Source organism: Sinocyclocheilus grahami, unplaced genomic scaffold (genome assembly GCF_001515645.1).
Source record: "Sinocyclocheilus grahami isolate Dianchi unplaced genomic scaffold, SAMN03320097.WGS_v1.1 scaffold2.1, whole genome shotgun sequence".
NCBI classification, from domain to species: domain Eukaryota; kingdom Metazoa; phylum Chordata; class Actinopteri; order Cypriniformes; family Cyprinidae; genus Sinocyclocheilus; species Sinocyclocheilus grahami.
Window position 1 is genome coordinate 724,698 of NW_015505181.1, and position 14,012 is coordinate 738,709.

The following is a 14,012-nucleotide window of genomic DNA, read 5'->3' on the forward strand; positions in this document are numbered from 1 at the left end:
TATATTTCATATAAATTAAAAGTGGAAATGAAGGGAATTATTCAGGAGATTGACCGCATACGCGCGAAATTCCACGAGGAAAAATGATGCCCGTGGGCTCCTGTAGACAGCTCGCCTCGGCCGCTCTGAATAGTTCACATTTCTGGAGATGAATACACTCACTCACATTATATGTAGAGACTACACTGCGTCTTTTCTTAAAGTAAGGGTTATGTTACATTTAATTAAATGTATTAATCAGTTCGCAGTTTTTTTTGTTTCATTACATCCAACTCAAAGTTTGATCAACTATTCCCATAATTTAAAATATAAAACTTGTGTATATTGTCTACTTAAAATTTGTAAATTAATGTAGAGTGTGCCACTACCAGTGTAGGTTGTACTGGAAAACATAGTAATTCAAACTTAAAAGAAATCTGTAAATAATTGTGTAATAAAGTCCATATTTTCCTAAATCGTAATTTAGTTCTTAAAAGTATTTTTAAAAACAAAACTGAGGCCACATTTGTTTTTAACAAAACAATGCCTAGTAACCTAACAACATACAGATATGCACGTTCATAATCAAATGTGTTAAATTCTAATGGTAAAGTACATTTACTAACATTTATTGCACTCTGCAAAATATATCTTTGAGTAAATGAAGATTGTTTACAGTAAAAAATAAATAAAATACTTTCATGCAGATTTCTAAATCTGCAAAAATAATCTAGACATTTAAAATTGAGACCTTAACAGGCCTTTTATTTTGAAATTCTTCTCATACCTCAATGGAGACAATGCTGCTAATAAGACTGTAGGATCACTATGGTAACACTATATTATTCTTCATGCTCACCCAACAGTGTAGCCATAAAGATCATCTCATGAGACCACATAATGACAAACAACATGGAGAACTTTAATAAGGCTGTCAACAGTTCCAACTTCTTTTCAAAGTGTAGATTCATCATCTGTCAGAAGTCTTTTTCCTTCCTTTACAGAAAGATTTTTTAACCATCATGAATTAGTAGAGTGAGAAGGTACAAATGGACAGTGGATATTTTTAAATCATTCCTATACCGTTACCAGGCCCTTTGCAAAAAAATCATTCATCATACTAGACAGGTCTATCAAAGCACAGCATTGTTTTGACATCCGATTCAAATGCACCCACACAGTCCTGTCTGTGAGCCCCTCACACCCTGCTCTTACATCCCCGGAAATCATTGTCCATTCCTTCCCTTAATAAAACACAGGGAGAGGCACGTAAACCTTTAAGTCCTCTTTTGAGTTTTGGATCAAGAACGTTGTCCGATAGGCATTCCGAGTCCACTCAAATGTTCAAGTTTGATGAAAAGATGACTGAGTGGTAAAGACGGAAACAAAGGACAAGGAGCCGATGTTGGGTATACAGGTCACATACCGATGGACTGCAAGACTCCTCTCTCTACTTCATTCAAGTGGCTTGAAAACATGCTATAGCAAGGCTGCTGAGCAAACTGGGTCAGGAAATCTGTCAGATACGCCTGTGGAAAAAAACACGGAGACGAGCAATGAAGATATGAGGTCTGGTTACAGCAATACTTTAGTGTCGATGCCAAATAACTTACCTGAAGGTCAATTTGATATATGGGATCCTTCAGAGCATCTGGATCCTCCTCATCATCATCCTCATAATAATCATCGTCTATGGGGAAATCACAATAGGTGTTACAGACTGTTTATAGAAAAGACAAGGTAGTGAATATGCAACGATTTGTGTACTTCATTGTTTTACTCATATTTTTGTTCTTTTGCTTTTACAAATAAATCCTAACATGTACATGTCTGTCCACCACAAAAGCTTTGCAAAAGATGTGAAGCAGTTATTATTGTTAACTAAAACTATAAAAACATTTTTGTTAATTGAAAAGGCTGAAATAAAATAAAACATATTAGATGAAAATTAATTAAAAAAATTAAGTATTTAAGTAGTTAGCAAATTAGTAAACAAATACATTTAACCTAGATAGTTAATTTAAATGTAAAAATACTAATATTTCATTTAATGGTATTTTAAAAAAAAAAACATAAAAAAAAATTACAAAAGCTCATAACAAAAGTACTAAAATTTAAAGTAAATTAAAAAGAAATATAAATCAAAATATAAAAATAAAATTCTAATTCTAAATATTAATAAAAAAAAAAGAATAGTATATAAATACTAAAATAACATTGATGACAATCTTTTTTTTTAAAATAAAGCTTACGGTATAGGTTTGATTCCTAGGAAATGTATGATATATATATCACAATATATGCAATATAAATGCAAATATAATATGATACTTCACCATATTTGTTGCAGGCAATGAGATCAGACAGAAGCTGTCCTGCTAATCCTTCATCTTCTTCCTCATCATCCTCTTCCTCAGCCAGATCGTCCCACATTCCACCAGAGTCTGCAAAGCAAATGCACTAAACTTAAGACGGCTCCACATTTCAATGTCAACGATCAATTCTAATACTAGGGGTAAATAGTTAAACCACATAAGTACCTTGGCTCCAGTCTGCAGGATTTGCTCTATTTGCATTAGCCTCTACCACAGAAGACAGTTCATTGACGATGAGTTTAAAGATCTTTACCAGCAAAGGAATGTTGGTCCACCGCTGTGGGTCTGAGAGAAACAGATCAGTCAGATATCTGAGACAATAACAATTATTAATAATCATTCATTTGGCAGTTTAAGAGATCATTAACTTACTCTTGGCTGATTTGGAACGTGTACAGATTCCCTCGTCTGGATTAAAAATTTCATCTCCTTTGACAACTATATCTTGGAGGCGCTTGTCATTTGTATTCAGACCATGCTGGAGAAGTTTACACAAGGCAACAGCACTGTGGACAGAGCGATTACAGTGTTATTTCAAACGGAAGCTGTGCAATTTCTTCAAACACACTGCAGACATGACTGGAAACTCTCACCTGACTTTGCCTTCATACTGGCCGTAGAACAGATGTTGGCGACTCATCCACTCAGCCATGACAAACTCTAGGGCAGGTTTCCCTGTGGGACCTGGAAGACTGCATAGGAATTCCAGCAGGGGCTCCAACTGGGAATGGACCAGGTGGGCAAAAACCATGATCAGGGACTGTAAAATGAAGAGCGAGAATGTATTTCACACCTCATTTGAGCCAGCAGCTACAGCACAATTCAGACTTATCTGCTGTACAAGAAAATTAAAGGGGTCCTATTATGCTTTTTCTTTTGAAAATGTCAAACCGTAATAATGCCAAAATCAGTTAATATTTTAAAGGGGTCATGACATGAGAAATCAAATTTGCCTTGATCTTTTGGCATATAAGAGGTCTTAGTACCATTACAACATCCTGCAAGTTTCATAGCTTAAAACATCCTCCTCATTATAAATAAAGCATTTATTCAATCAAACTCCAAGCACAGCTCATTTGAATCCGAGGTGGCATGTGACGTCACAAAGGCACAGACATTTGCATAAACACTGCCTCCAGAGCAAGACATCGACGAATAGTCATCATCTCACCATAGGCCCCGCCCACTGGCGTTCAGTCACTTACCTACACTGAGTGTCGCGTCTAAAGCAAATTGAACCCATTATAACTGCCGCTTTCTTGTCTACACCGGATAGAGTATACAGATGCACGTTCACTTTCTGACATAGTCTGTCGACAACAGGACAAACGGAAGAGTGAAAGACCATTTGCTTTGATGCATTTGGTTTAAACAGCTAGTTTGCATCTCTGTATAGACATCAGAAGGATCCCAGCATTAGAAACAAGCAGATGGTCCATTTTAAATGGCATCCTGGATCGTATCGGAGGATCATATGTACATTTGTTCGGAGCATTTTGTTTTGTAAATGAGGCAAAATGTAATGGAGAGTTTGCAAAGAAACATTTGTTGAAAGATGACGCTGTTGGATCTGACTGCAGCTGCCTCGCAAACCGTAAGTAAATGATTTCATAATGCTTTGTCTGTAAATGATGGTTTTATATGGATGTTTTCAAAGCACTTATTCACATGCAGTAGTGTGGGGGGCGTTGATACAGTTTCATATGCAATGACGTTAACCAATCATAACAGTGGCCGATTACTGACAAGCCTTAAAGGACCCGCCCTTGAAAACAGATAATTTTTAGATAGAGGGTCAGAATGAGGGTTGAAAATAAAAAAAATTTCACATTAGTGATGCGCGGATGAGCTAAAATGTCACCCAAATCCACAGCTTCAAATAAATTATCCACCCGCCAACCGCCTGCACCTGTATTTTTGTCTGATTTAGATAACCGCACCCGATCATCACATTAGGGTTCGTACGGTCATGAAACACCTGGAAAAGTAATTGAATGGCAATTTCCAGGCCTGGAAAGTTTTGTAAAAATAAATAAACCCAGAAAGTTTTTGAAAAATTATGAAAATCTATTTCACAATTCTCTGTATAATAGAATACCGTTTAATCAGGTGCTGAATTTCGTTGCGGGATTGCGCATACATCGCATTACTCATTCCCACAGCTTTCGACTTTAAAATGAGGGAAATTGTGGCAACATTTTTATTCAATATAGTGTGTAGGTTAGATGAGTAAATAAATCCACACAAACCATCAGATGAAAACAGCGTAGGTGATTCAGCTGTACCGCATCTTCTCTCTTTGACTTTCTCTTCACATCGACGCATCTAGAGCTGCTTTACGCTGCGATATAAGACTTTAGCTCGCGTTTCAGGACAGTTGACAGAATTGTCAATAGCCTAATCAGTTATTGTTGCATCGTCACAAAAATGTCTTATTTTTAAGCCATTCGGTACTCGCGCTCTCCAGTGGCGCTTTTCTGTGCGCTTGAGTACCAAATTGAGAAAGCATAGTCGGTTTTGTCTTAAGTTAATGTAAACAGTTGCTAAATAAAACGCATGAGTATCAGTACTGGATCCGTGAAATAGGTCTTGTGACAGCAGCCTAATAAAGCTGTGCTGTCATTAATGTTAATCAAACAACAAAAGAGAGAAAATACCTCACTGCTCTTCTTGACTAAATAATGTTTTGTTGAATAACTTTTAATGTTAATTTACAGTTTATTACATTTCTGTAGCCTATTTAAAACACGTTCATATTTTAGAAAATGTAGTTACTACTTGCATTATTAATGATTTATTTTATCCACCCGCAAATAATCAGAATGCATTTTTTTATTACCTGACCCGCTGATTATCTGCATCGCCCGCAGATATAACCGCCATCCACACATCACTATTTCACAAATGTTTTTTTTGTGCAAAAAACTATTATAATATATATAATATATTAATATTATAAGTGAACCTCAAGGAACATATTAAAATAATAATTTTAAAAAATCCTTTCATGACCCCTTTAAAATGACTGTTAAACTTTTAAAGTTAACATATTAACTTTGACAGCCCTAAAAGTGTAAGAAATTATTCTGGTTCTCTCAAAATTTCCACAGACCCCCAGCACCTTTTTGTGGCCCCCAAGCTTTAGTTTGAAAAAGTATCAGTTTACTATCAGCACTGTGGTACTGCACCTAGACCAAAATTCTGGTATCAATCCAACCCTACCTGCATCACACTGAGGGTCTCGGCCTGCTGCATCTTGCTGAGAATAGCACGCAGTATTTGGTCCAGCTGGTCAGCCAACTGAGTGCCAGCACGGGCAATGAGAGTGGACACTAGACGACCTACAAAAGCAGCAGTGAACTCGGATGTGCGGGGGTCCAGGAGCTGACTGACAACCTGCATGACATACCACAGACCACTGTGGCCTTGCTCATCTTGCCACTGGGCAATCTGCTCCAGCGCCACGGATACATAGGCCCTCAAGCATTCACCGCCATTCTGGGAAAATCAACAATGATGAGAGTTAGATACCAACCGACATGAGGACTCTGAAAAGACATATCGGATTTGTTTCTGGGAGAATGATGCTACCTGCATTGTGGTGTTGTCATCTGTGCGGAGAGTGCAATGGGCCACTGCAGGAAAAGCTTGGCACACAAGCATGTCAGTCAACGGGGGTTTAGTGTTACGAACAACCGTAGTTAGGATATCTATGGATGTCTGTAGGAACAAAAAATATGTATTGTTTACAGATTATAGTAAGAAGTAGAAGAAATTGAGAAGTTTAACTTACAGCACAAAGGCCAGATGGGATTTTATCAGGCGGTGCCTGCATAATGCTAACAAGAGTAGGAATGAGGCGCATTTGCATGGGTCCTTGGCAGGCTTCGATCTGGGCAAGCTCTTTGAAGATGTCCTGCGCTAAAGACGCTACAACAGGATCTAACAGAAAAGGAAAAGAGAGCATGATAAGCCACAGGTCATCTAAATTACAAATGATACTGGCTGTTGACTATAAAATAATCTTACCATTACTGTACTTAAGGAAGATGGCAATAGTGAGTGGGCAGATCTTGTTCTCAGCACTCGTGGTGAAAGCCGGATCCACGGTGCAAACAATACAGAGGGTTTCCATGACTAAAGTGAGAACTTCAGAGCTGAACTGAGCCGCGAGCTGCACCAGCCCTTCCAAGATATTGGGCAGGAAGGGTTGCAGGACGTGAGTACTCTCCGAGAGCTTGAGTTGATCACAGTACCTGTGAAACCGATATAAAGAGGGATCACTTTTTTTGTGGAAATTATGATTTAAATTTTTTGTTTGTTTTTAGGATTCTTTGATTACCAGAAAGTTCAAATTAACAGCATTTATTTGAAATAGAAATCTTAAATCTACTTTTCTAAATGTCATTTCTGTTATTTTATATCAATATTTTTTATATATTTAATGCATGCTTGATGAATACAGATATTAATTTAAATAATAAAAATGAAAAAAAAAAAATATATTTTTTTAATAAAAAAACAATACACACCAGCATTATTTTGAAATAATTAAATTGTGTATTAATTGGTCAGTTTAAACCACTTATGTACATTCATTTCTCAAGATATTTTTTAGGTTTCTGTCCTTAAAACTAAAACAGGGTTCCCACTCTTTTTCTGTGATTATTTTCCAGGTCTTCGTGGACTTTTCCAGGACATTTTTAATTTAATTACGGTGACAATAAAAAACAAGGATGCCCTAAAGTAATATATTCCTCTCTCCAGAAGTCTTTAAAAGCATACAGTTTATGGCCATGACTTAACTAAAAAAAATCATATATTTTTTTAATAAAAAAACAATACACACCAGCATTATTTTGAAATAATTAAATTGTGTATTAATTGGTCAGTTTAAACCACTTATGTACATTCATTTCTCAAGATATTTTTTTAGGTTTCTGTCCTTAAAACTAAAACAGGGTTCCCACTCTTTTTCTGTGATTATTTTCCAGGTCTTCGTGGACTTTTCCAGGACATTTTTAATTTAATTACGGTGACAATAAAAAACAAGGATGCCCTAAAGTAATATATTCCTCTCTCCAGAAGTCTTTAAAAGCATACAGTTTATGGCCATGACTTAACTAAAAAAAATCAGCTCTTTAATATGAGCTCTTAATTATTCAACAAATGATTTTAAGAACCAATTTCAGTACCTTATCAACAAAAAAAGAGAAAGTATTTATTTTATTAAACTATTTGAAAATTAAATCAGTCCATTATTAATACTAATACTAATAATAATATGAAAGAAAATAATATTTTAAAATATTGGCATGTATCCTTCAAATATTTTTCAGTTAAGTATTGCTTTAAAAGGGTCAAGTGAAAACTGAGTGGATTCTGACTTACTTAAACACCTCTGATTGGCCATTGCATATCACTGTTCACGTAAAGCGATATAAATATGCACTGAAGCGTTTGAAAGCAGCTGCCTATCAGTGAGTACTGCATTGAGTCTGTACTTGGTACTACCAGTGCTGCAGAAAGGCTGTTACATCTGAAAAAATTCAGTATCAACTTGGTGCAGAAGTACTAATGGCCTACTTTTGACAACAATCCAAATTATTAGTTAACAAGTTACTGAATCACTGAAATACTTTTCACCATGTTCACCACTGGATAGAACGTTGGGAAACATGTCAACGCTCACTGTCAAAAGTCAGTAGTGATACACCAATCTTGATTCCGATACCAATTTGCTAATATTTATTTTTTAATGCAAGAGATAAGATCATGTTTTTGAACATGTTTTTGCTCTAATGCAGACAGTACTATCTATACGCATTTAAAATTAGAGGCGACCACTGCATTTTAATCACGATCCAAACTAAGATGCTACATACATGAGCAGTTTCTGATTTAAATTAGATTAACTTGTAAGGTGTAATTTCAAAATCTGAAGACAGAAAACAGAATGGTCTGACTTTAGCTTTGTGAAATTATGCTACATAAAAAATATCTGCACAAAAAAAACCAGCAGACAGATTGAATTAGAAAGCAAATTCACTCTGACAGCAAGTGACGTTGGGTGGCGCTTCCCAGCGTTTCCTTGGTTGTGCCTAGAAATACTACTTTAATATGCATTATACAGAGGCATGATGTAAAGAAAATACCATATAAACTTTTCTGAAGACAGTCAGCTCCCCTCAGAGATACATTCATATAACCCACCACCCCAATTCAATATTAAGGACTTTCTTCCAATATTTTGCTCATCATGAACAAATGAGCTGCTCTGCCAGCTACAGTATTTTCCCCTCTTTGTGTCCATCTTCAGCGTCTCTGGCCTCTGTTAACGTCCCGTTTATAGACTCAGTTAGGATAATAGTAATATTTCCACACATATTACATTTTGGAAAATGCTTGCAATTCAGTTTGTGTGCAAGTCCGGAACAGAGATCGCCTGAAATAAAACAAAAGAACTGATTGCCGATCGCGCGTTTGCAGCAAAAACAGGTCGGTCCCAATTTACGGCCATTCGAAAGTTTTCTAATACTAACATTTGTTTAGAGCCAGTGGTAAACTGTTTGTTCTTGGCTAAAGGAAAACACAATTAAATTTTTTAAAACAAACATTTCCCTGGACAACTACAAGATTTTCCAGGACATTTCACATTTTCCATGTGTTTTCCAGGACGCGTGGGAATCCTGTAAAAGGTGTAGAACCAAATAAGATTCCTGCTTAAGGGCAGCCCAAGCCATGTCTCATTTGAAAGGGTAAGTGTATTAAATTAATTTCAGGCTTAAATTGTGAAAAAGATCAAATAAATAAATAAAAAATAACTACAAAGAACAACCATACCATTTTGCACAAATGATTAAACTCTGCACACGAGAGACTGGAAATGAAAGTCCTACCCCCAGATCGCTCTCACAGCAGAGATCCGGACAGAGGGTGGCTGACTCTCATGTAGACCACTCACAGTGGCCTGGAGGAACTGCTGAATGAGTTCTGGGGACATTGCTGCGGTGAAGCGACTGGCTGCCCATAAGGCCCGACCCAACAGGAATGGAGAGGCTGCTGGGAATTAAATAACATGGGGATTACATCCACAGGTCTACACTCAGGCCATATACAGACATAAGATCAAAATGAAAGTTTAGAACAAGGTTACCTGGTAAATTGAGGTCAGCAAGAATGACATTGGCAAGGAATCCATGCATATCGAAATGCACACGACCGTTCTTTACATTCTCAGTGATGATGGTCTTGACTGACCCCAGGGCCAGCATGCAAGCCTCATGCACCTTCCACCTGCATATTTATGGAGATACTGATGTAAGGCAGGGGTTCCCAAACTTTTTTTTGTCAGCCGAACCCCTTAGATATAACATATTTACTTAAAGTACCAACAGAGATAAGGGTAATACTTCACATTGATTTAACAACACATTTGCATGTTTATGGTTCTCTGATGTTGGCTAATGATCACGTGACATGCAACTGAACAGATATAAATGTAGTATCTTTTTTCTAGTGTTTTATTTAAATTGGGCAAATGTGTAAAAAGGCTATATGGCAGTTTCAATTATGCAACCACATTTGTTTATTTTACATTTACACTCAGTTTAATTATTAGCTTTTAACTCACAAAAGCCCCTGCATTTCCCTCACAAATCCCCAGGGGTTCTCAAACCCCCATTTGGGAAACCCTGGTGTAAAGCAACACAAAGAAAAAGAAAGTTTAGTTGTGATAGAGGATGTTTTTCTCTGTTTACCAGTGTTCACTGCCTGTGTTCTTGGCTTGCTCTGCCTCTTGGAGGTGCCGTGTTGCAGCCGCGGCTAAAGCAGCAGCGCTCTCGTTCTGAAACTCAGCAGCAACGGCCTGATGGACAAAAATATGCATTAAAGGGGTCATATGATGCATTTTTAAAGATCATTATTTTGTGTATTTGGTGTAACAGAATATGTTGAAATGCTTTAATGTTCAAAAAACACATTATTTTTCAAATACTGTACATTATTGTAGGTCCTCTATGCCCCGCCTCTCTCAAACGCTTCGTTTTCTACAAAGTCCCTTCTTCCGACAAGCGCAGTCTGCTCTGATTGGCCAGCTGACCCAGTGCATTGTGATTGGCCGAACACCACAAGCACTCATCGGAAATGTAACGCCCCTTACCATAATCGCGAGCTTCATCTTTCAAAATAAATGTAAAGACAGAGCCCGAAAGGGGAACAGAGTCGCGTGACAGACACAGTGATGAAGCTGGTATGTGTGCAGTACACAAGCCACGGTTAAGACAGCTGACTCCACTGTGATGTGATGTGACCCTCTCTCTCACACGCGCGCACACACACACACACGATGCGCAAAACTCCACATTTGAACAGTCAATAGCAAATTCTTAAACTAATAACAAAACCGTAGCTGATTCAGAAGCGCCAGATTGTCATAGCAAAGTCAGAATTACCTCCTCTCCTAGGTTCACGAAACGGTCGTCCATAAAATGCATTGCTGCTCTGTTGTAAGTAATCTTAAGGATTCCTAAATGCATCTACTTCTGGAAGGCCAAATAAAGTGCTTTTGCTTTCGCATTGAAACACACAGCGTCTCCCTGACATTGCTGCATCAACACTAACTGCGGTTACTGAAACCACGCCTTCTTTCTTTGCGTGCACATTTGGGCAGCATTATGCAAATATTTCCACATAGTGAGGTAGATATGTGGGGGCGTGTTGGAACGAGCCGTTTTAGGGGGGCATGGCAGAGTCTTAACTTTGATAAAGAATATCTCTTTGGTTTTGAGACTTTAGTCGTTGCAACTTCAGGGATCTTTTCTATGCACAATCAGCTTGTAACACTCCAAAGAGAAAGAAAAACTTGAAATCGCATCATTTAAACAAAGGAGGTTAAACATTTAAACTAGAGCCTGACTGATATATCGTTTAGCCGATATTATCGGCCGATATGAGCCTGTTGCCGCCGATATAAATTTTTTTTTACAGAACATATAATGCAGATAAAATGCTTGAAATTATGTAATTACTTAGTTTGTCCAGCAGAGCGTACTCCATTGTTTGCTACTGGCGACCTGGATGAAACGCTTTAAAGCTCAAATCTATGAAAAATCATTGAAACTTTGAACGGCCATATCTCCGTAAAGGCTCGGCGAATCCGCACCAAATTTGGGGGACCCCTTCAGCTCGAGGAACCTTCTCGAACGCGAATCAAGTGTACGTCTCGACGCCCAGCCAACACTTTCACTTCAGTAAGGAGGTCTCTTATTCAGGCAGCAGCATTCAAGCGTTGGCTTATTCGACCGCAAGTGCCCTACGAAGTGGACTTCACATGATATTCCGCCATAATTCCAGTTCCAAGGGAACGTACACGTTACATTCAAAGGGCATTAAAGTGTGTGAGACGTGAATTTATATTTATTTACAGAGGTATATTATGTCAGACTTCACACTTCTTTAGTAAGTTTAGTCTGTGTGTGAATACCGTAGCGCAAATCCGTGAATGAATGTTCCAAAGTGAAAAACTTCAACGGAATAAAGTTGAATGAAATTGAATTGAATAAACTTCAACTTTACTGTTCAGTGCACTGATGTCAGACTCATTTTGGATAATAAAAGTTTATTATTAAACTGTTAAATGCCCTGCCTCTATCATTACATATCTTTGTCCCGTCATTATAAGTGTTTGATCACCACATTTGAGTGATCATTGTAAAAAATGTGTTTATGTATATATATTCTGTTTATGTATATACTGTATTCTATATATAATACCAGTCAAATGTTTGGAAACACGAATGGGAAAGTGTCCAAACTTTTGACTGGTACTGTACTATAATATACACAAAGAACATCGGTCGATATATCGATGCCGGCCTTTTTTTACTCCATAATATCGGTATCAAAAAAACAATATCGGTCGGGCTCTAAATTTAAACACCTACAAACAAACTCTCTGTGCTCTCACCAGCAACAAATCCTGTGCAGATATCCGGACCGAATAAGAGAATGTGTCATCATCCTCATCCTCAACAAACTGCTGTGGATTGGCTGTCCATACCTTGATCTGTGTGATGGATGAGAACATGAAGATAAAGGCTATAAAAAAGACATATGACACACTCACACTGCACACAAACCTGATCCTCCGTGATCTGCATGTAGAGGATGATGTAATAAATGAGCTCTGGTAGAGCTTTCTTCACTGTGCTCTTGAACTTCTTGTTCTCCAGCAGTGTGTGGACAAACTCAAAGATGCTGAAGACGAGGTTCTCAAAGCCAAGGACCTCACCTGTGACAATCAATTAACAGAGCTCAGCGCTTACTAAGCTAGTCTGAATAACAATGATCAGTTCTTGCAAAAATCTAGTGCCACATACCATCAGAGTCAATTGGATCATCTACTTCTTCTGTGTAGTTGACCTCAGTTCTCACATAAGTACATGCTTGGTTAAGAAAAAACTTATATTTTACTGAAATAACTGGCACCGATAAAAACATCAAACAGGTCTGAGATACTAAAGAATAGTTTACCCAAAAATTAAAATGTGCTCACCCTCAGATTTCCAAGTGAAAGCAATATTATGGTTTTATGAACTCCATTTTAGCTAAAGCAACAGTTTTAAGTTAAAAACATCTTAATGATGGAGTTGTTTATTACAAACAGACAGCTTTTCACTTCCTAAAATGTTAACTGATGGACTGTAGTTGTGTGGATTATTGTGATGTTATTATCAGCAGTTTGAGCTCTCATTCTGACGGCACCCATTCACTGCAGATGATCCATTGGTGAGCAAGTCATGTAATGCTCCAAACCTGTTACGATAAAGATATAAACTCATCTACATTTTGGATGACTTGAGCATGAATACATTTTCATTTCTGGGTGAACTTTTCCTTTAATGACGATAGGTTAAACAAGTGGTAAAATCTGTCAATGAATGGATATAAAGAGGCACTTTCTGTCAAGGTGTTCCATACGATAGGTAGAATCTGTTGCATAGAGGACACCATGGGTTTGGGGAAGTTCTTCACAAGAGCCGTCACTGCCTATGAAGAGATAACAATTGATAATTACATTTACATCACAAGGGGAAAAAGTGTTTTTCTGCACGATGCAACAGCTAGTCACCTTTAGCACTTCCATCTTCAGGCCACTATCTGAAGTGGGTCCATCTGGAATCTGCAGGGCCTGTATGAAGGCCTCAGTGAACTGCTGCACCACCGGGAAGATCAGAGTGTTGGCAGCACCCTAAAATCAAACATAATTGTTTAAAATGCCAGTTACCCCTTTTAATACTTACTGTGAAGTATTAGGTATTATGAAGTCACAAATTCCACTGCATTTTATAATTTAATGTTAACTTATACAAATTTAAATTAAAATGTATACACTACAGTTCAAAATTCTGGGGTTGATACATTTTTTCATGTTTTTGAAAGAAGTCTCTTTACTAACCAATGCTGCATTTATTTGATGAAAAAAACGGTAATACTGAGAAATATTAACGCAATGTACAATAATTGTTTTCTATTTTAATATATTTTAAAATGCAATTTATTTCTGTGACGGCAAAGCTGAAGTTTCAGCAGTTATTACTCCAGTTTTCAGTCTCACATGATCCTTCAGAAATCATTCCAATATGCTGATTTGGTGCT

At 37.4% G+C, this 14,012-nt stretch overlaps 1 protein-coding gene across 1 annotated transcript in view; it reads right to left on the reverse strand.

Moving 5' to 3' along the window:
* Positions 1-744: 744 nt before the first annotated feature.
* The window catches only part of LOC107552397 (importin-9-like), a 14,337-nt gene continuing 1,069 nt past the window's right edge, over positions 745-14,012 (reverse strand). The window contains exons 3-20 of the mRNA XM_016234301.1: positions 13,486-13,605; positions 13,303-13,403; positions 12,734-12,792; positions 12,494-12,645; positions 12,322-12,420; positions 10,115-10,221; positions 9,511-9,650; positions 9,254-9,416; positions 6,384-6,610; positions 6,148-6,296; positions 5,946-6,074; positions 5,577-5,852; positions 2,948-3,114; positions 2,727-2,860; positions 2,520-2,639; positions 2,316-2,423; positions 1,593-1,669; positions 745-1,508 (exon numbers count right to left, since the gene is read on the reverse strand). Of these exons, the coding sequence (XP_016089787.1) occupies positions 1,398-1,508; positions 1,593-1,669; positions 2,316-2,423; positions 2,520-2,639; positions 2,727-2,860; positions 2,948-3,114; positions 5,577-5,852; positions 5,946-6,074; positions 6,148-6,296; positions 6,384-6,610; positions 9,254-9,416; positions 9,511-9,650; positions 10,115-10,221; positions 12,322-12,420; positions 12,494-12,645; positions 12,734-12,792; positions 13,303-13,403; positions 13,486-13,605 (2,439 nt within the window). The 3' untranslated portion in view covers positions 745-1,397. The remainder of the gene's footprint in view (positions 1,509-1,592; positions 1,670-2,315; positions 2,424-2,519; positions 2,640-2,726; positions 2,861-2,947; positions 3,115-5,576; positions 5,853-5,945; positions 6,075-6,147; positions 6,297-6,383; positions 6,611-9,253; positions 9,417-9,510; positions 9,651-10,114; positions 10,222-12,321; positions 12,421-12,493; positions 12,646-12,733; positions 12,793-13,302; positions 13,404-13,485; positions 13,606-14,012) is intronic.